Source organism: Engystomops pustulosus, chromosome 11, assembly GCF_040894005.1.
Source record: "Engystomops pustulosus chromosome 11, aEngPut4.maternal, whole genome shotgun sequence".
NCBI lineage: Eukaryota > Metazoa > Chordata > Amphibia > Anura > Leptodactylidae > Engystomops > Engystomops pustulosus.
Window position 1 is genome coordinate 20,049,270 of NC_092421.1, and position 14,264 is coordinate 20,063,533.

The 14,264-nt window shown below is 42.2% G+C and overlaps 1 protein-coding gene across 3 annotated transcripts in view; it reads right to left on the bottom strand.

The window, feature by feature from the left end:
* Positions 1-240: 240 nt before the first annotated feature.
* PANK1 (pantothenate kinase 1) overlaps positions 241-14,264 on the bottom strand; it is a 30,504-nt gene continuing 16,480 nt past the window's right edge. For all 3 annotated transcript variants that reach the window (XM_072131128.1, XM_072131126.1, XM_072131127.1), the window contains 6 exons: positions 12,131-12,483; positions 7,880-8,133; positions 6,380-6,556; positions 5,782-5,905; positions 3,248-3,373; positions 241-2,242 (listed from right to left, as the gene is read on the bottom strand). In XM_072131128.1, coding sequence (XP_071987229.1) covers positions 2,183-2,242; positions 3,248-3,373; positions 5,782-5,905; positions 6,380-6,556; positions 7,880-8,133; positions 12,131-12,466 — 1,077 coding nt within the window. In that variant the 5' untranslated portion in view covers positions 12,467-12,483 and the 3' untranslated portion in view covers positions 241-2,182. The remainder of the gene's footprint in view (positions 2,243-3,247; positions 3,374-5,781; positions 5,906-6,379; positions 6,557-7,879; positions 8,134-12,130; positions 12,484-14,264) is intronic.

Below are 14,264 nucleotides of genomic sequence, written 5' to 3' on the forward strand. Positions count from 1 at the left end.
TGCAATTGCATAGGACGTGTTTTGATCTCCAATTTTGGCCACCGGTACATTGACTTTTAGTCTATTTTGGTTCCATTTTGAATCAAGGAAATGCCTAAAGTGCTACATAAGACACTAAAAGGAACCACGAAGATGGCCATAGCCATACACATTGACATGTTAAGTGGGGTGAAGAAATGGGCTGAAACTTTATTCCGTCCAACCTTTAGGTTCAGATGTCCCCCTTTTCCTAATTAGGGGGTTAGAGAGGGAGTTTGTTGAGATATTCAACAAAGCACTACGGAATTTGCGCTATATAAATAAAGTTTCTTCTTATTATTCAACAAGCTTGATCGGTCTAGTGGAATTGGTAATAAAAAAACCCAAAAAACTCTTGCGTCCACGATCACTACTAGTAATGAGAAACTATCTACTGCTTCCTGCGGCAAAAAATGTCTCCCATAAGAGCGGTTCACTTCGTGTTGGGGTCATGTGACCTGATCTCTAGATATATAGCAGCCTTTTCCATACGCATGACGCATATGACCCAGTAAGGATCGGCTCACTGAGACAATTGCGCATTTACACGCAGTGAAGATTCCAATAGCGATCCCCTATGGCACTATGGAAAGTAGTGTTATAATGACTCACAATGCCCAGGTTTTCAGCAATACTTCGGTTTTATACAAAAACATCAACAACAATCAACCAACAATATTAAAACTTAAAAAAAAGTAAAATATGCAAGGAAGTATTTTTCCATCTCCAGAACCACCGAATCCCTGTAGGTGCCATATTACGATCAGTCTCCGAGAACGTGTCCTATATTCTCATTCTGCCCAAATACCTTAAAATTTCACTAGTTCCATCAAATGTCAGATTAGTCGGGGGCCCAAAACCCAACACCACCATTGATAGAGATTGGAACAGAATCATTCTTGAGACCGCAATAAACAAGAGGCCAAAGTGTAAAGAGATAAGATATGAACCTGGGGGTTTTTTCTCTGATCCATATTAAATTTTCAGATTTCTTAGATTTGGTCAGCAAAGTAAAATTTCTCACATCCATCTAAGGGGAGACCAGACAGCTCCGCTCTATATGTAGTGGTCAAATCAGGCAACTACAAATAGGTTCCAATATTTTTGCTTCAGCCACAAGAATGAAAATTTCCTTCCTGTTCCTCTTAGTCTACATTCACACTGCCGTATGGGGGGGCGTATATACGGCCGATACACGTCCCCCCCCCATAGACGGAAATGGGCGCACGGCGCCCAACAGGAGCGGTACGGTGCAGCACACGTGCGGCAGCGTACCGCTCCATACCCCGGAAAAAGATAGGACCTGTCCTATCTTTCTCCGTAGTACAGCGCCGTGCGCCATGCATCTTTATGTAGAGGGGAGGGGGTGAGCTGTGCTCTCCTCCTCCTCCTCTCCCCGTGCGCTGCCATTGCCCGCTACGGTACGGTACGGCGGGCCACGGCAGTGTGCATGTAACCTTAGTCTGCATTTACACGGATGTATGCCCGCACAGCATGGCACGCCATGGAGAGGAGAGGAACAGTTTTCCATCAGACTCTTCTGATAACTCTCTACCCATGTCTCAGTGACCAGGGGGTCCTAAATCATTTATACATTTCCAGAAGGAATAACAGAGGAAATGCTCCGCAATCTCAAAGAATTTACAAAGAATTCAAGTATTTAGTAAAACGCTCCTGTCCAAAAAGCAGTCAGGACTATTTCTATGCTCACTGACACCGGATTAATGGACCGGAGGTGAGAGCAAATCAATATGTTGCATCGCATAGGCCTCATGGAAATCTCTCTACGTAAAGTCATTGCACCATCATGAACACATTGGATTATTTCACACTACGTCAGCAGATGTAGGAGGTTAAATCTGAGATTTTTACAGCAGCAGCCCGTCACACGGGACAGATTAAAAGGCTATATACAGAAATAAATAAAAAAAGAATTACTGCAATAAAAGTGTTTACCATCACTACAGTACATTTGGCCATGGCGCACCACTTTTTTTTTTTTTTTTTTTACAATAAAATGTACAGCTCTAAGCACAGTCTCTTAGTGTCCCTCTGGAGAAGTCTTCACTATATACAGGATATGACATGGAGATGTGAAATGGCTGGAAGAAGTCTCTCAGACAATGGCTTTCAGCAGCATAGACAAGGGATGTAGCGTCTTCTCTCAATGGTCGCCATTCATCTTGAAAAGCTCAAGCAGGGCACCGACCGCTCCAAAGTAACCCTAGAAGAGACCAATATACACAGGTCATTGAGGGACCTTACTATGAGTAAGTTAACGTGGTAGATTTCCTTTATACAGTTCTTTCAACCTGCAGCAGTGTTGGTCGACGCCCACATAGACATGCATGCTCAGCTGAGGAGTGCATGTGGTGTAAACTACAGAGAAAAGACACACTCAGCCATGAAGGACATGATTTGTATAAAGACCATGTATTTTGCTGTGAGCAAAAGTTAACTCTTGTGATTAAACCTCAGGTATTCTACCATGTTTGTCCCCGGTCTTAAAGGGGTTGTACCGACCTTGATTGTTCTCCAGACTATAGGGGATAACAATAGCATACAGGTGGGTAGGGGTGGGAATGAAGTGTCTTCTGGGCTTGCTCCATTCAATAGTACGAGACTGTTTGAAAAAGCTGAGCACAGTGCTTGCACATCTCAAAAGTTCCCATTTACCGTCTATGAGAGTACTGGAGACATCTGAGCGCTGTGCCCTGCAATTTTCTGATGGCCCAATAGTACTGAATGAAGCCACAAGATGCATACTAAACCCGCCGCTCCATCAATTAGCGAGATGTGCCCTTCATTCTCGGGATTTGTGAGAGAGGCAGAAACCCTCCAATAAAGTCCCCAATCCTACGGGTGGCAATAACAATCATAATAATATAAATAATAATAATTCCTTTATTTATATAGTGCACACAGCGCTGCACAAAGCATGACAAATTGGTCCCTGTCCCCATGGGGCTCACAATCTAAACAACCTAACAGTATGTTTTGGAGTGTGGGAGAAAACCGGAGGAAACCCACGCAAACACTGAGAAAACATACAAACTCTTTGCAGATGTTGACCTGGGTGGGATTCGAACCCTGGACCCCAGCGCTGCAAGGCAGAAGTGCTACTCAGCTACTTAGTACAACCCCCTCTGTGTTCTCGCAATAAATGCTCCCATTAAAGAGCCCTAAAATTTTATGGACCCCCCCCCCAGGAAACTCCTCTTCCTCTCACCTCATGTTCCAGAAATAGGGCTTTCAGTTGACCTTTGGACCAGTAATCCATGGCATAAGATAGCAGCTTCATCGAGATCATGTTGATTCGCAGAAAGTTCCCAACAAACAAAACTCTGTCAATGTTCTACAAAAGGGACGAATAGAAAAATATCAATGTAGAAAGATCTTCGCCATCAGCGATTGACCATCTAAAAAGGAATTCACTGTTCTAATAAGCTCCGATCAAGTTGTAGTTTTTGAGTTAAGATGTGAGCGGAGAAGAAAGCGGCGCAATCTTTAATAGTCGCCAGTCTCTACATACAACACTTAGTATGAACTGTCAGTGGACTCCAGGACACTCCAGCATAGATCCATGGACTGTGACTGCAGTCATCTTATTACCGTATTTTTCGGACTATAAGGCGCACAAAAAATCCTTTGATTTTCTCAGAAATCAAAGGTGCGCCTTATAGTAAAGTGCGCCTTATAGATGAACCGTACTTACAGACAACAGCTGCCTTGATTTGTGCACAGGTCTGCCCCCTGCTGGTCATTCATCCTTCTAATCCGGTGCAACTCATATATGAACCCAGACGTTTTAGCAGGCATTTATTGATTGTGCGCATTATAATCTGGTGCGCCTTATAGTCCGAAAAATATGGTATGAGTTATTCATGGCCTTCTTCTAAAATGTATGTGTAAAATTATGCTAATGAAGAACTGTGGAGGTGTTACCAGAGCGCCTACATGCTGTAGTTTCACAGGCTGTTACATTGTACATGAGCACTCCCCCTGCCACTGTGAAAGATTACATCAAGAAGGGGAAGGTAGTGTAACAGCCTGTGGAGCTGCAGCACAGAGGGGCTCTGGTAATCCCAGAAGTTTCCTTCATTGTTGATGACTAATTAAAATGTAAAAAATGTAATAGAGTGGATGCAGGATGGAATGATACTAGGATAGCTAGTACACATACAGACAAAGAAATGATCCGCAAATCCCAACTAAAGCTGAACCTTAAGTATAATATGCAGCAGCCGCGGCAGAACAGGTCGTGGAACCCGCAGGACAAGTCGCTGGATGTGTAGAAGGTTCTCCATGCTTTGATAGCCCTGTACAATGCTGCTTGAACTCCATGCCACAAGGCAACACTGTAAAGAAGCTGAAAGCAGAAAGACGATATCCTGTCCAAGAGTGTAGGAGGCTTCCAGATACAGAATTTCTATGTTCTCTCCCAAAATATGTGTCATCCATCAACAGGACACTCGAAGTTTGATCATATAGGCTGCAACACTATATCATTTGAATTGGGGGTTGCTAGTTCCCCCCACATTGGATGATGTTGGTCAAAAAGTTGCTCTAATCAATGTGTATGGATGGGCTCCAGGAATGGCAACATTTCGGGTCCATAGAAATCTGTATTGAGCCAAGCTGCAATTTTAAATAAGACCATTTTAAGACGTGGGGGCAGATCAAGTGGTCTTAAAGTCAGAATATTATTAGTTCCCCATGGCAACCAATCACAGCTCCGCTTTCATTTTACCAGTGCTCATGAATATTTTAAAGGGGAGCTGTGATTGAATATTTCTAGTTCCGCAACCAAACTTTCAGACCGCTTGATAAATCGGCCCCATGGTTTCTTATTTGTTAAAGGAAATCTACCATTTTGTTTTTATGTATTGTGAACCAAACATACCTTGAGAATGTTGTAGCAACACTGATGCATAAACACATCTTGTTTAATCCCTGATCAGAGTGGTGTTGCTCAAAAAAACAAATTATAAAATTCAGGACCTTGGGAAAGCTGGGTGCCCTGGCTTCTGTGCATAAACACATTACTTCCACATACACAGTCCATACAGGACTAATCAACCTGAGCCAGATGACTCATACACAGCAGCTGGCAGATGGTGCAGTGATTGATTACTTCTGCCTGTCAGGGACAACACAGCGTTCTCTGGAGCAGTGCATAATTAGGGTGAGAGGTGGGCACCAGGGCAGCCACAGGAGTGACAGAGCCTCATTATCATAATTTTATAAATGTTGTTTAAGCAAAACCACTCAGTTTAGGGATTAAACAAGATATGTTTCTGCATCAGTGTCGCTACAGCATTCTCAAGGCATGTTTGGTTCATAATGCATAAAAACAAATGGTAGATTTCCTTTAAAGCCTATTTCCAATGTGATTTACTCTCATCCTAAGCTTGCCTTAATATCCGTCCTGAGCGCTCCGAGACCAAAAATGACCTGACATGCAGTACCGTCTCTAAGCCGTAAGGGCGGGACATTCAAGCAAGCTTATGATGCGAGTAAATAAAATCTCACTCTCTCGTGGGCAATGGGCTTAATAATCACAGAAAAGTGTGCAATTACCAGGAGGTATAACAGAGGGACAAATAAGACAACAAGCTACAAGATTCTACTAAATCTGAACAATTATAACAACTCACTGGGAAGGTTTTATAAGAGCTTAGAATCAGTGGATAACGAAACCCAGTTGTCGACAAACCAGTTTCTAAATCCCCTCTCAATAGATGTAAAACACGTGAGCATTACCTCATTGAGGGCGCACATACGAGCAATAGATCCAATGTTGTTTGTAATGGTGACCAGTGTCGCTCTCGCCAAGTCCTCCTTACTTATGGAGTCTCTCTTCTCTTTGCTCATCATATGCCCAAAGCTTTTAAAGGGACAGAAAGCACAAACGTGTTATATATAATATATACACACACAAACCCAGTGGCGTAACTAGGAGAGACAGGGCCCCCTAGCAGGCTACTGCATGGGGCCCCCCTTCCCACTTAAAAAATATACATATTAGTATACTCACACATGCAAGTTACAATCACATAAATACACTCATGTGCATATACACACACATACAGTGCCATCTGCAACATACTCACATACAGTGTATACAGACACCATATACACATCACAGATACTGCATATATACATCACAGTATATGTTATATACATATTATACTGGACAATGTGCAGTACAATATAGATATAATGGTGCACATCTTCCATTGTTTATTGTGTCAGGTCGGATGACAGGGCCCCCTGACGCTGCGGGCCCCATAGCGCCTGCTATGGCTGCTACCGCTGTAGTTACGCCACACATATCACATATAAAAAGGATAAAATATACCTGGAGGCAACAGCAGTGCCCTGGAGGCTGAAGCGTTCGTAGTCGCCGCCATAGATGTCTTTCACCAGTTTATCCACATTTGTGCTGTCTCCTTTCGCTGCCATTTCCAAAGCTTCCTCAAATGTTTCACACCCAGTCAGCAGACAGCACAGGCCAAGGAATGTTCCCCCTCCCAGACTGAAAACATCACAGCAAAAGTGAGCACAAGTGATCAAAAAAATTATAATAATATTACTTTATTTACAAATCTTTCGATTTTATTTTTCCTTATAGATAAATGCTTTTTTTTTTTGTTTGCATCTTTTTAGAACCGTATTTTCCGGACCATAAGGCGCACCAAAAAATACTTTGATTTTCTCAGAAATCAGTGCGCCTTATAGATGAACCGTACTTACAGACAACAGCTGCCTTGAACTGTGCACAGGTCTGCCACCTGCTGGTCATTCATCCTTATAATCCGGTGCACCTTATATATGAACCTAGACATTTTAACAGGCTTTTATTGATGGTGCGACTTATAGTCCGAAAAATACGGTACATTAGCAGTATTGGCAGATCAGGGTCACCATAAATTGAAAAAAAAAAAAAAATGCATTGCAGTGTAGGTTTAATACAATGGAGCTCAAAAGGGAACTTGTCCCCAGATTTTACCTCTCGAAACTAACAGGGAGGGTATGAAATGTCCTTTCTAGATTTCCCTCTGTTACATGAAGTCTCTATTTTTTTTTAGAAAATTAAAAATCTCCTCCAATCATGTTAAAATGAGTGCCTAAGAAGAGTCACGGCAAGAGTGAGAATCACTTCGGACACTGTTTTTTGCTTAATATTAAAGAATCTTATCCATCACATCAAGCTGGTGGGTCTGTGATTTACAGAACAGGAGACAAAGGTTTTTAGCTAAAGCTTTCATTTCCAAATCGGTATTTAACATTGCATCTATGGTCCTGTAGATCACAGGACCGATATCTTAATGCAATCTGAAGGATTAAGAAAATTTTTGTTTCTAGGCATTCTAGAACTGGCATGACCCTTCCCCTGTAGCCTCTAAAAGGGACTCCTCTTACGCAAAATATGACTCTTCTCTGCTAATTTTCATGTGGATTTAGACTTTTAGGGAAGCAGGAGAGATTTCATAGAAAGGATATTTCATGCCCTACCGGAGGGGGCTGGAAATTTAATAGGGTACATGTAGGTTCAAAATAAAAAGCTAACATTATATATATGGTTTATTTTAGCTCCGAATATTGAATAATAATTTAGTTGGACTCTTGTCCGGAGCCCATGAGTCATTGGTGGGTGACCGCTGCTATAATATAAGGCGACTGCCAGAGCTGCAAACTGGGGCTGGAATTGGACTCTATTATTACGGGTCTGGCAGTGTGTATGAGCCCATAGAAATACATGGGGGGACCTGTGCTAGCCATTGCAACAACAGTCTAATACCAAAATCTGTGTGCAGGAGGCCTAACTCCTAGAAATGTGAATAAGAAGGAGATTCACCTGGTCCCAGTTACTCTTTTATAGTTGTCTTTCGAATACACGGCGAGAATACTGACTCCTGAACCTATGTTAACCAGCAACATGGGATACGGATTATCAAGGCAATACGGCTTCTTCTGACATTGTTCTGGGTCCGTCGGGCTGTCAAAGTAATAGCATTCGGGACGGCCATTAAAGCCGACAGAATCCACATAGAGCAAGCCCCGGATCAAGCAATCGAGTTCATCAAGTTTATGGAGCTGGAGGTCGGCGATCTAGAAAAGAGAGAAAAACCTAAAGGTTAATGAATAAGCAGGTAGAAGTAGAGCAGAGGATAGCGTCTCCAAAACACAAGGGCAAAGAGCTAGCAGGCGGCACTTTGCTCCCCTGGATATATTAGATATTGCATAAGAAACCCGGATAAACAAGTACAGAAGGCAATTTATTCCTACGCTGCACTTTGACTGGGACACTAGGACAAAAGCCACCGGGAGGTCCATAGATGTGATCAGAACGTGCAGGGTCTATGTGCTGTCCTAGGGTATATAACCTGCTGCTCTATAACATGCTGCTGGAAATGCTGTATTATATGCGCAATGTCTCATGTACAGGCGGTCCCCAACTTAAGAACACCCGATTTACAGATGACCCCTAGTTACAAATGGACCACTGGATTTTGGTAATTTTCTGTACTTTAGCCCCAGGTTACAATAAACAGCTATAACTATTATTAAATGTGTCTGTAATGAAGCTTTAGTGTTAATCCTGGTTCTGATGACAATCCAACATTAGAGAATTCTAATACATATTTATAATATGTAGACTGCATGTATGTGTTTTTCATTTATCTATTTGGATTCTTAGAGATCAATCCTGGAGTGCGCTGTGTTGCTCCATGGTGACTTTTTTTTTAATTGATTTTGAATTGGACCCAAGACGGCGGACGATAACTGATCAGAGTTCATACTGTATATTTACAGAGGTATTAATGTGGAATTAACGTTACAACAAGAGTAACAAGCTCTAAGGCCGTGTTCATGTTTGCCACAAGGTTGGGCAGTAATAAAGAAGTTTACCAAAGTAAGTACAAAGCCCTTAGAGGTTCATCCGTATAATACTTATTCTGGTAAACTTGCCCTCCTGGTCTATAACATGCCACCTGAAGATAGGACACGATGTACAATGTGTTCAGCTCCCCCTGCTCTGTAACATGCTGCTTGCAGATAAGTTACTATATACAATCCGTTTAGCTCCCCCTGCTCTGTAACAGGCTGTCTGCAGATAGGACACGGTGTACAGTCTAACATTCATACTGCAGATTTTGCTTGGTGTCCTATCTCTCCCTGCTCTGAACCTTGCGGCTTTAGACCGGTCCAGCATTAAACGAAACCTGCCATGAGGAATCTATGAGAAGTAGATGTGATGGTAGATTCCTCCTACCCGTCTCTGCCCTAATATGTAATTTAATAATCCTGGAACTTAACCAAACTTGTTAATTTACATATTACTAAAATAAAGTTTTTAACTGTAGAGCCTGCTGGGGCGTCTACCTGCCTTAGCTCCTAGTGCCCGGCCAGGCTAGGACACGCCCCAGTAGCCTCTGCAGGTAATTTACATATTACTAAAATAAAGTTTTTAACAAGTTAGGTTATGTTCCAGGATTATTATATTACAGATTAGAGAAGAGGCAGCAGGAGGAATCTACCATCACATCTACTTCTGATAGTAGATTTCTCATGGTAGATTTCCTTTTAAGGGGCGGCAAACTTGGCATTTGCCCAAGAGCCCTCTGCATGTGGACTTTTGTGGGCAGAGGATGTATTACTCTTAGCAATCCTTTGGTTGAATGCTCGGGTACAGATGCTTATCATCCATCTCCTGTCTATATACACATCCATCTCTGTTATAATTTGTCTATTTCCCATCTATATAGCCGTCTAACCATTTGTCTCGCAAACTTTTTGTCTGTCATATCCATCCTCTATCTAGCTAGCTATATCCATCAATCGATCTTCTTTAGATTTATGCATTTATAAATCTATATAATCTTTCATATTTATCTTCTATCATCCATCTAACTCATCTGTCCATCTCCTATAACATTCTCCTACAGTCCCATATTATAGATCCTTACCTACTACTGTGTGTAGCTATAAAGTGTCATCATTGTGCGGGGATAAAGGAGCTTCTTGCTGAATGTGATTGTTAGTAAATAATTTTATTATGGGGCCCCACCTTTAGTTTTGCCCCAGGTCCCACTGTCCAAAAGTGTCCCATTCTGTAGACAGGACACTGTACAATCTGCACAGCTCCTCCTGCTTTATAACTTGCTGCCTGCAGATTATACTGTATCTTTATGGCTACAAATTCCCTTTGAGTTTTACATGGGGATAAGGGGTTCTCACTGAAGGGAGAAGTCATATACATTAAATGGGTTGTTCACTTTATGCTAATAAATGATATGGTTTGTGTAAAGTAAAAGTTATCTAATTTTCCAATATACTTTTTGTATCAAATTCCTCAGATTTCTAGATCTCTGCTTGCTGTCCTACTATAGAAAGCTTCTATGTTTACTTCTTCCAGTCAATAGAAACCTGTCCATAGTCATGTGATGTCACACAGGTGCACAAGCCGCTATCACACTGCTCTAATTGCTCTGTATGATACAACGGCTTCTACACCTGCATGTCCATCACAAGACCAGGGATAGGTTTCTATTCAGTAAAGTAAACCTAGAAACTTCTACAGAAGGACAACAAGCAGAGATCTAGAAAACTTTGGGGAATTGATCAAAGTATAGAAGAAAATTGTACAACTTTATTACACAAGCAATATCAAATAACTGCAGAAAGTGAACAACCCCTTTAATGACTGGAGAAGTGAAAGGCTATAGCTAAAAAAACACAACATGTTAAAAGACAGGAATTAAAATCAAAAGGGACAAAGAAAAAGAGACTAAGGGATTGATACCTGGATAAAGTCTTAGCAAGTGTAGGTTTTACCATTTGTATCTGCATTCACATGCCGTGTCCTGTTATACAACTGGAGATGTTTTCGCTTACTTTGCCCTTTGGTTTGTTTCCCTGTTATACCTGTGATCTAAAGTCAAGGACTGTACAAGTAGTGAGAGTAAACTGAGGTGTGACATTTATCTTGGATTAGAGGCCAGATTGTTACAAGATAGTTACAAGATTGTTACCAGACAGAATCCAGGGAAATTGGAAGGATCACCACATTCTATGGTTCGCACGCGGGCGAAAACAACATGAGGGTTAGACCTCTCCACATTCACATTCAAGGCGAATCTTGTTCCTATTGTATAAATGCAGCAATGGTCATAATGGGGCACATTTACTTACCCGGTCCTGTCATGATCCCCGATCCGGATGGTCCGACGAAGATTAAGTCCGGCGCGATTCACCAACATCGTGCGCCCGAAATCCTGCATGTGTCGCACCTTCTTCTTCCCGGTGCTTGTAAGTGCATGTCTTGCGACACAATTTACGATGCCAAATCCTGCACGTTGTCAGAATCCGTCGGATCGCCCAACGGCCACGACCCCCGATTTGTGTCGCGTGAAAGCCGGCGCGCCAAAAACCCATTAAATGCGGCGCTAATCGGAAAAATCGACGGGAAACCCGACGAAAATGCGGTCCGCGGACCCTTGGTAAACGAGCCCCAGTGTGTACAGCCTTCAGTCTCTTTGGAAATGAAGTGGCATATGGCTCCATTCGCAACCCCTTAACGAGGTGCAGAGTTCCCAGTGATCGGACCCCCCGTAGATCAGACACTTACCCCCCTGGTCTTGTTGATTCTTCACAACAGACCCATTACTGGAGCTCCAGACTCACAGGTGGTCTGACAAATTAACTCCATGCGCTTGCAGGATTTGCTGGACTGAACCTAGAACTACACTGAACTCAACCCAGCCCGTCTATACGATTCAGCGTTCCTCAATTCGGACCGGAAATCCTGCAAACTCATGAACCGACAAACTTGCTCTTGGGCAAGTGTAGGAAATCTAGATCTCCTATGATAAGCCTAATAACATCCCCTCCTACTTTGTTGCATGTATATTTTGGTCAAATTCTGTGTTGTTATGGACTTTATGATAATAAGTTTCTCGGGAAGACAAGCTTTACGTCACTAGATATCAGCTGTTCTTTATCACGTGTCGTAGGCTTATAAAACGGGTGTTTATTTGGAAATTAAGTTGGACTTTGAGACCTTTTCCTAAGCACTTGTGACACCGTGCCCTTTTAGTCTACATACCGTCCTGAAGTCGTCTTCAAACTTGTAGGCCCCCCCTCCGGTGGCGCATAGTGTAGTGTGCAGGCTGGAGAAGTTCTTCTCGCTCCCCATCTGGATGAAGCGGTGCATGGCACATGAGGGGAAACGAATGAAGTGCAGATTGCCCTTGCGGCCGCACATGGTCAAGTTTTTCAGTTCCAAATGGACATCTCGGATGCCAGTTTTACCGTACGCAGTGTTTGAAGTCAAGTATTTCCTAATGCTCTTCAGGTTCTCAACCTCCTCCTGTTCTTCTTCTGCAGTGATATCTTTAGGCTCGAAATAAACCAGTTTCACCAATGTTCCGCCAATGTCCATTCCAAACCATGGGAAGGCTGAAAGAAATGTGCAAAAAAAAAAATTAAAAAAAAATCTCTTTTAGACAAAGGCTTCAATTGTTATTATTTTATACAAGCAGTGACTTGTTATACAGCAACTCTAATCCTACCCTAACCAATCCAATGCATAAAACCCTGTTTGTTCAGGTGACTGCACTGCGGCATCACATGACCAGGACTGATTTTAATGCTCCAAAGTAATGAGAACAAAGAAAGCAAATGGATTTCCTAAAAACTGAACATTTGATACAAAAGTCACAATGGAAATCTATATAAAAAGTAATGACCCCATTTGCAGATGTTGTAATAGCCTTTTAACTGGGTTTGGAACAACCTACTATAGATTTATGGTCAGTGGTTTGGATCCCTAAAGCCCACGACATAACATATTTAGGTGCAGGTTTTAAGAATCTGACTGAGGGATCGGGCAGAGGAATGTTGGATCCCCCGATATATCAGTTTCTCATGCACAGCACTCGATCGAACAATGCATGCACATGGTGAAACATGTGATCGCTTGGATGCTGGTAGTGAACGATTGGTGCTGGTTCCATCTAGATCCAGCACAGCCCAAATCGTGTCAAATGTCACAGAGATACTTCATTTTAACTGTGGATGCACAGTAAAATGAAAAAAATTTTTTAAAAACTACTGGAGGGTACAGTACTTTTTTTTAAATTTATCTTTATTTATTACTAGCATCTACCTATCCTGTACATCAGTAGCCAGCCTAAAATAGTCTTAAGTTTTGCCAAAAAGCCAAACAGTATTAAAAATTCTGTACGGTTACTCATTGTTAGGGTGCATTCACACGCACATATGAGGGACATGCCATGGCATACTCCATGTTTGCCGAAAGAATGGACATGCGGCATTATTTTCTATGGAGAGGTGAGCAGCACGCCTGCCATATGCCCATCCGACTACAGCTACATCCACCTGAATGCGGCCCAACAGTAAAAAGAAAGAAAAAAAGTTAAAAATTGTCAAAATTTTTAACCGCTTTAAAAATTAGCTTTGAATGTAATATTATAGACTAAGAAAATTCTGGACGCTAACGCCCCAATTTCCCCCACCCCCACGTAAAAAAACGGAAATTGTGTCCTGGCGCAAATTACCAACCCTGGTCCTTAACCCTGTAGGTTTATAACAGAACGTACCCAAACCAGTCTGTAGTACAATATACTCAGTAATCTGGGCACAGAGGCATTCATATACTGGAGAGGATTTTGGCCTCTTTACAAAACTGGTTAACATGAGAAAAGCCTTCTGTGTTGGGAAAAAGCGAGAACAGGATCCTTATTACAGCTCCTACAGCAGCCAACCAGGGCGAGGAAACATCGGACGAGCCCTCCCCGCGCCTGAATGCCCTGATAACTTGGCAACTAAGACAAAACAGCCAAGTGTTGTGATCTGGCTCTAAATATAGCGGTGACGGTATAATCACCACATGTAGCTGCGAGCTGTTCTCTCCGCTAGGCATGGGGTGAAATAATCACCAGATCATCAGCACGGCACAGCAACTACATAGAGGTATATGGATAGAATGCAATTTCCCCAAAAATCACCCGTTCTCAACTATGACATCTATAGCATATCCAAAGAATGGACAGCTTCAATTTAAACACATATGCGATCGGACCAAGCTCCTCCGCACAGCTTCGAGTTGCGTTTCAAAAAGCAATTCAAATGCAGTGTGTGAACGTGACCTTGAACCTGTGTGATTGAGGAAATTTGAAATTTAATATAGAGTAACGACCTGCAAACCTCACCTATTG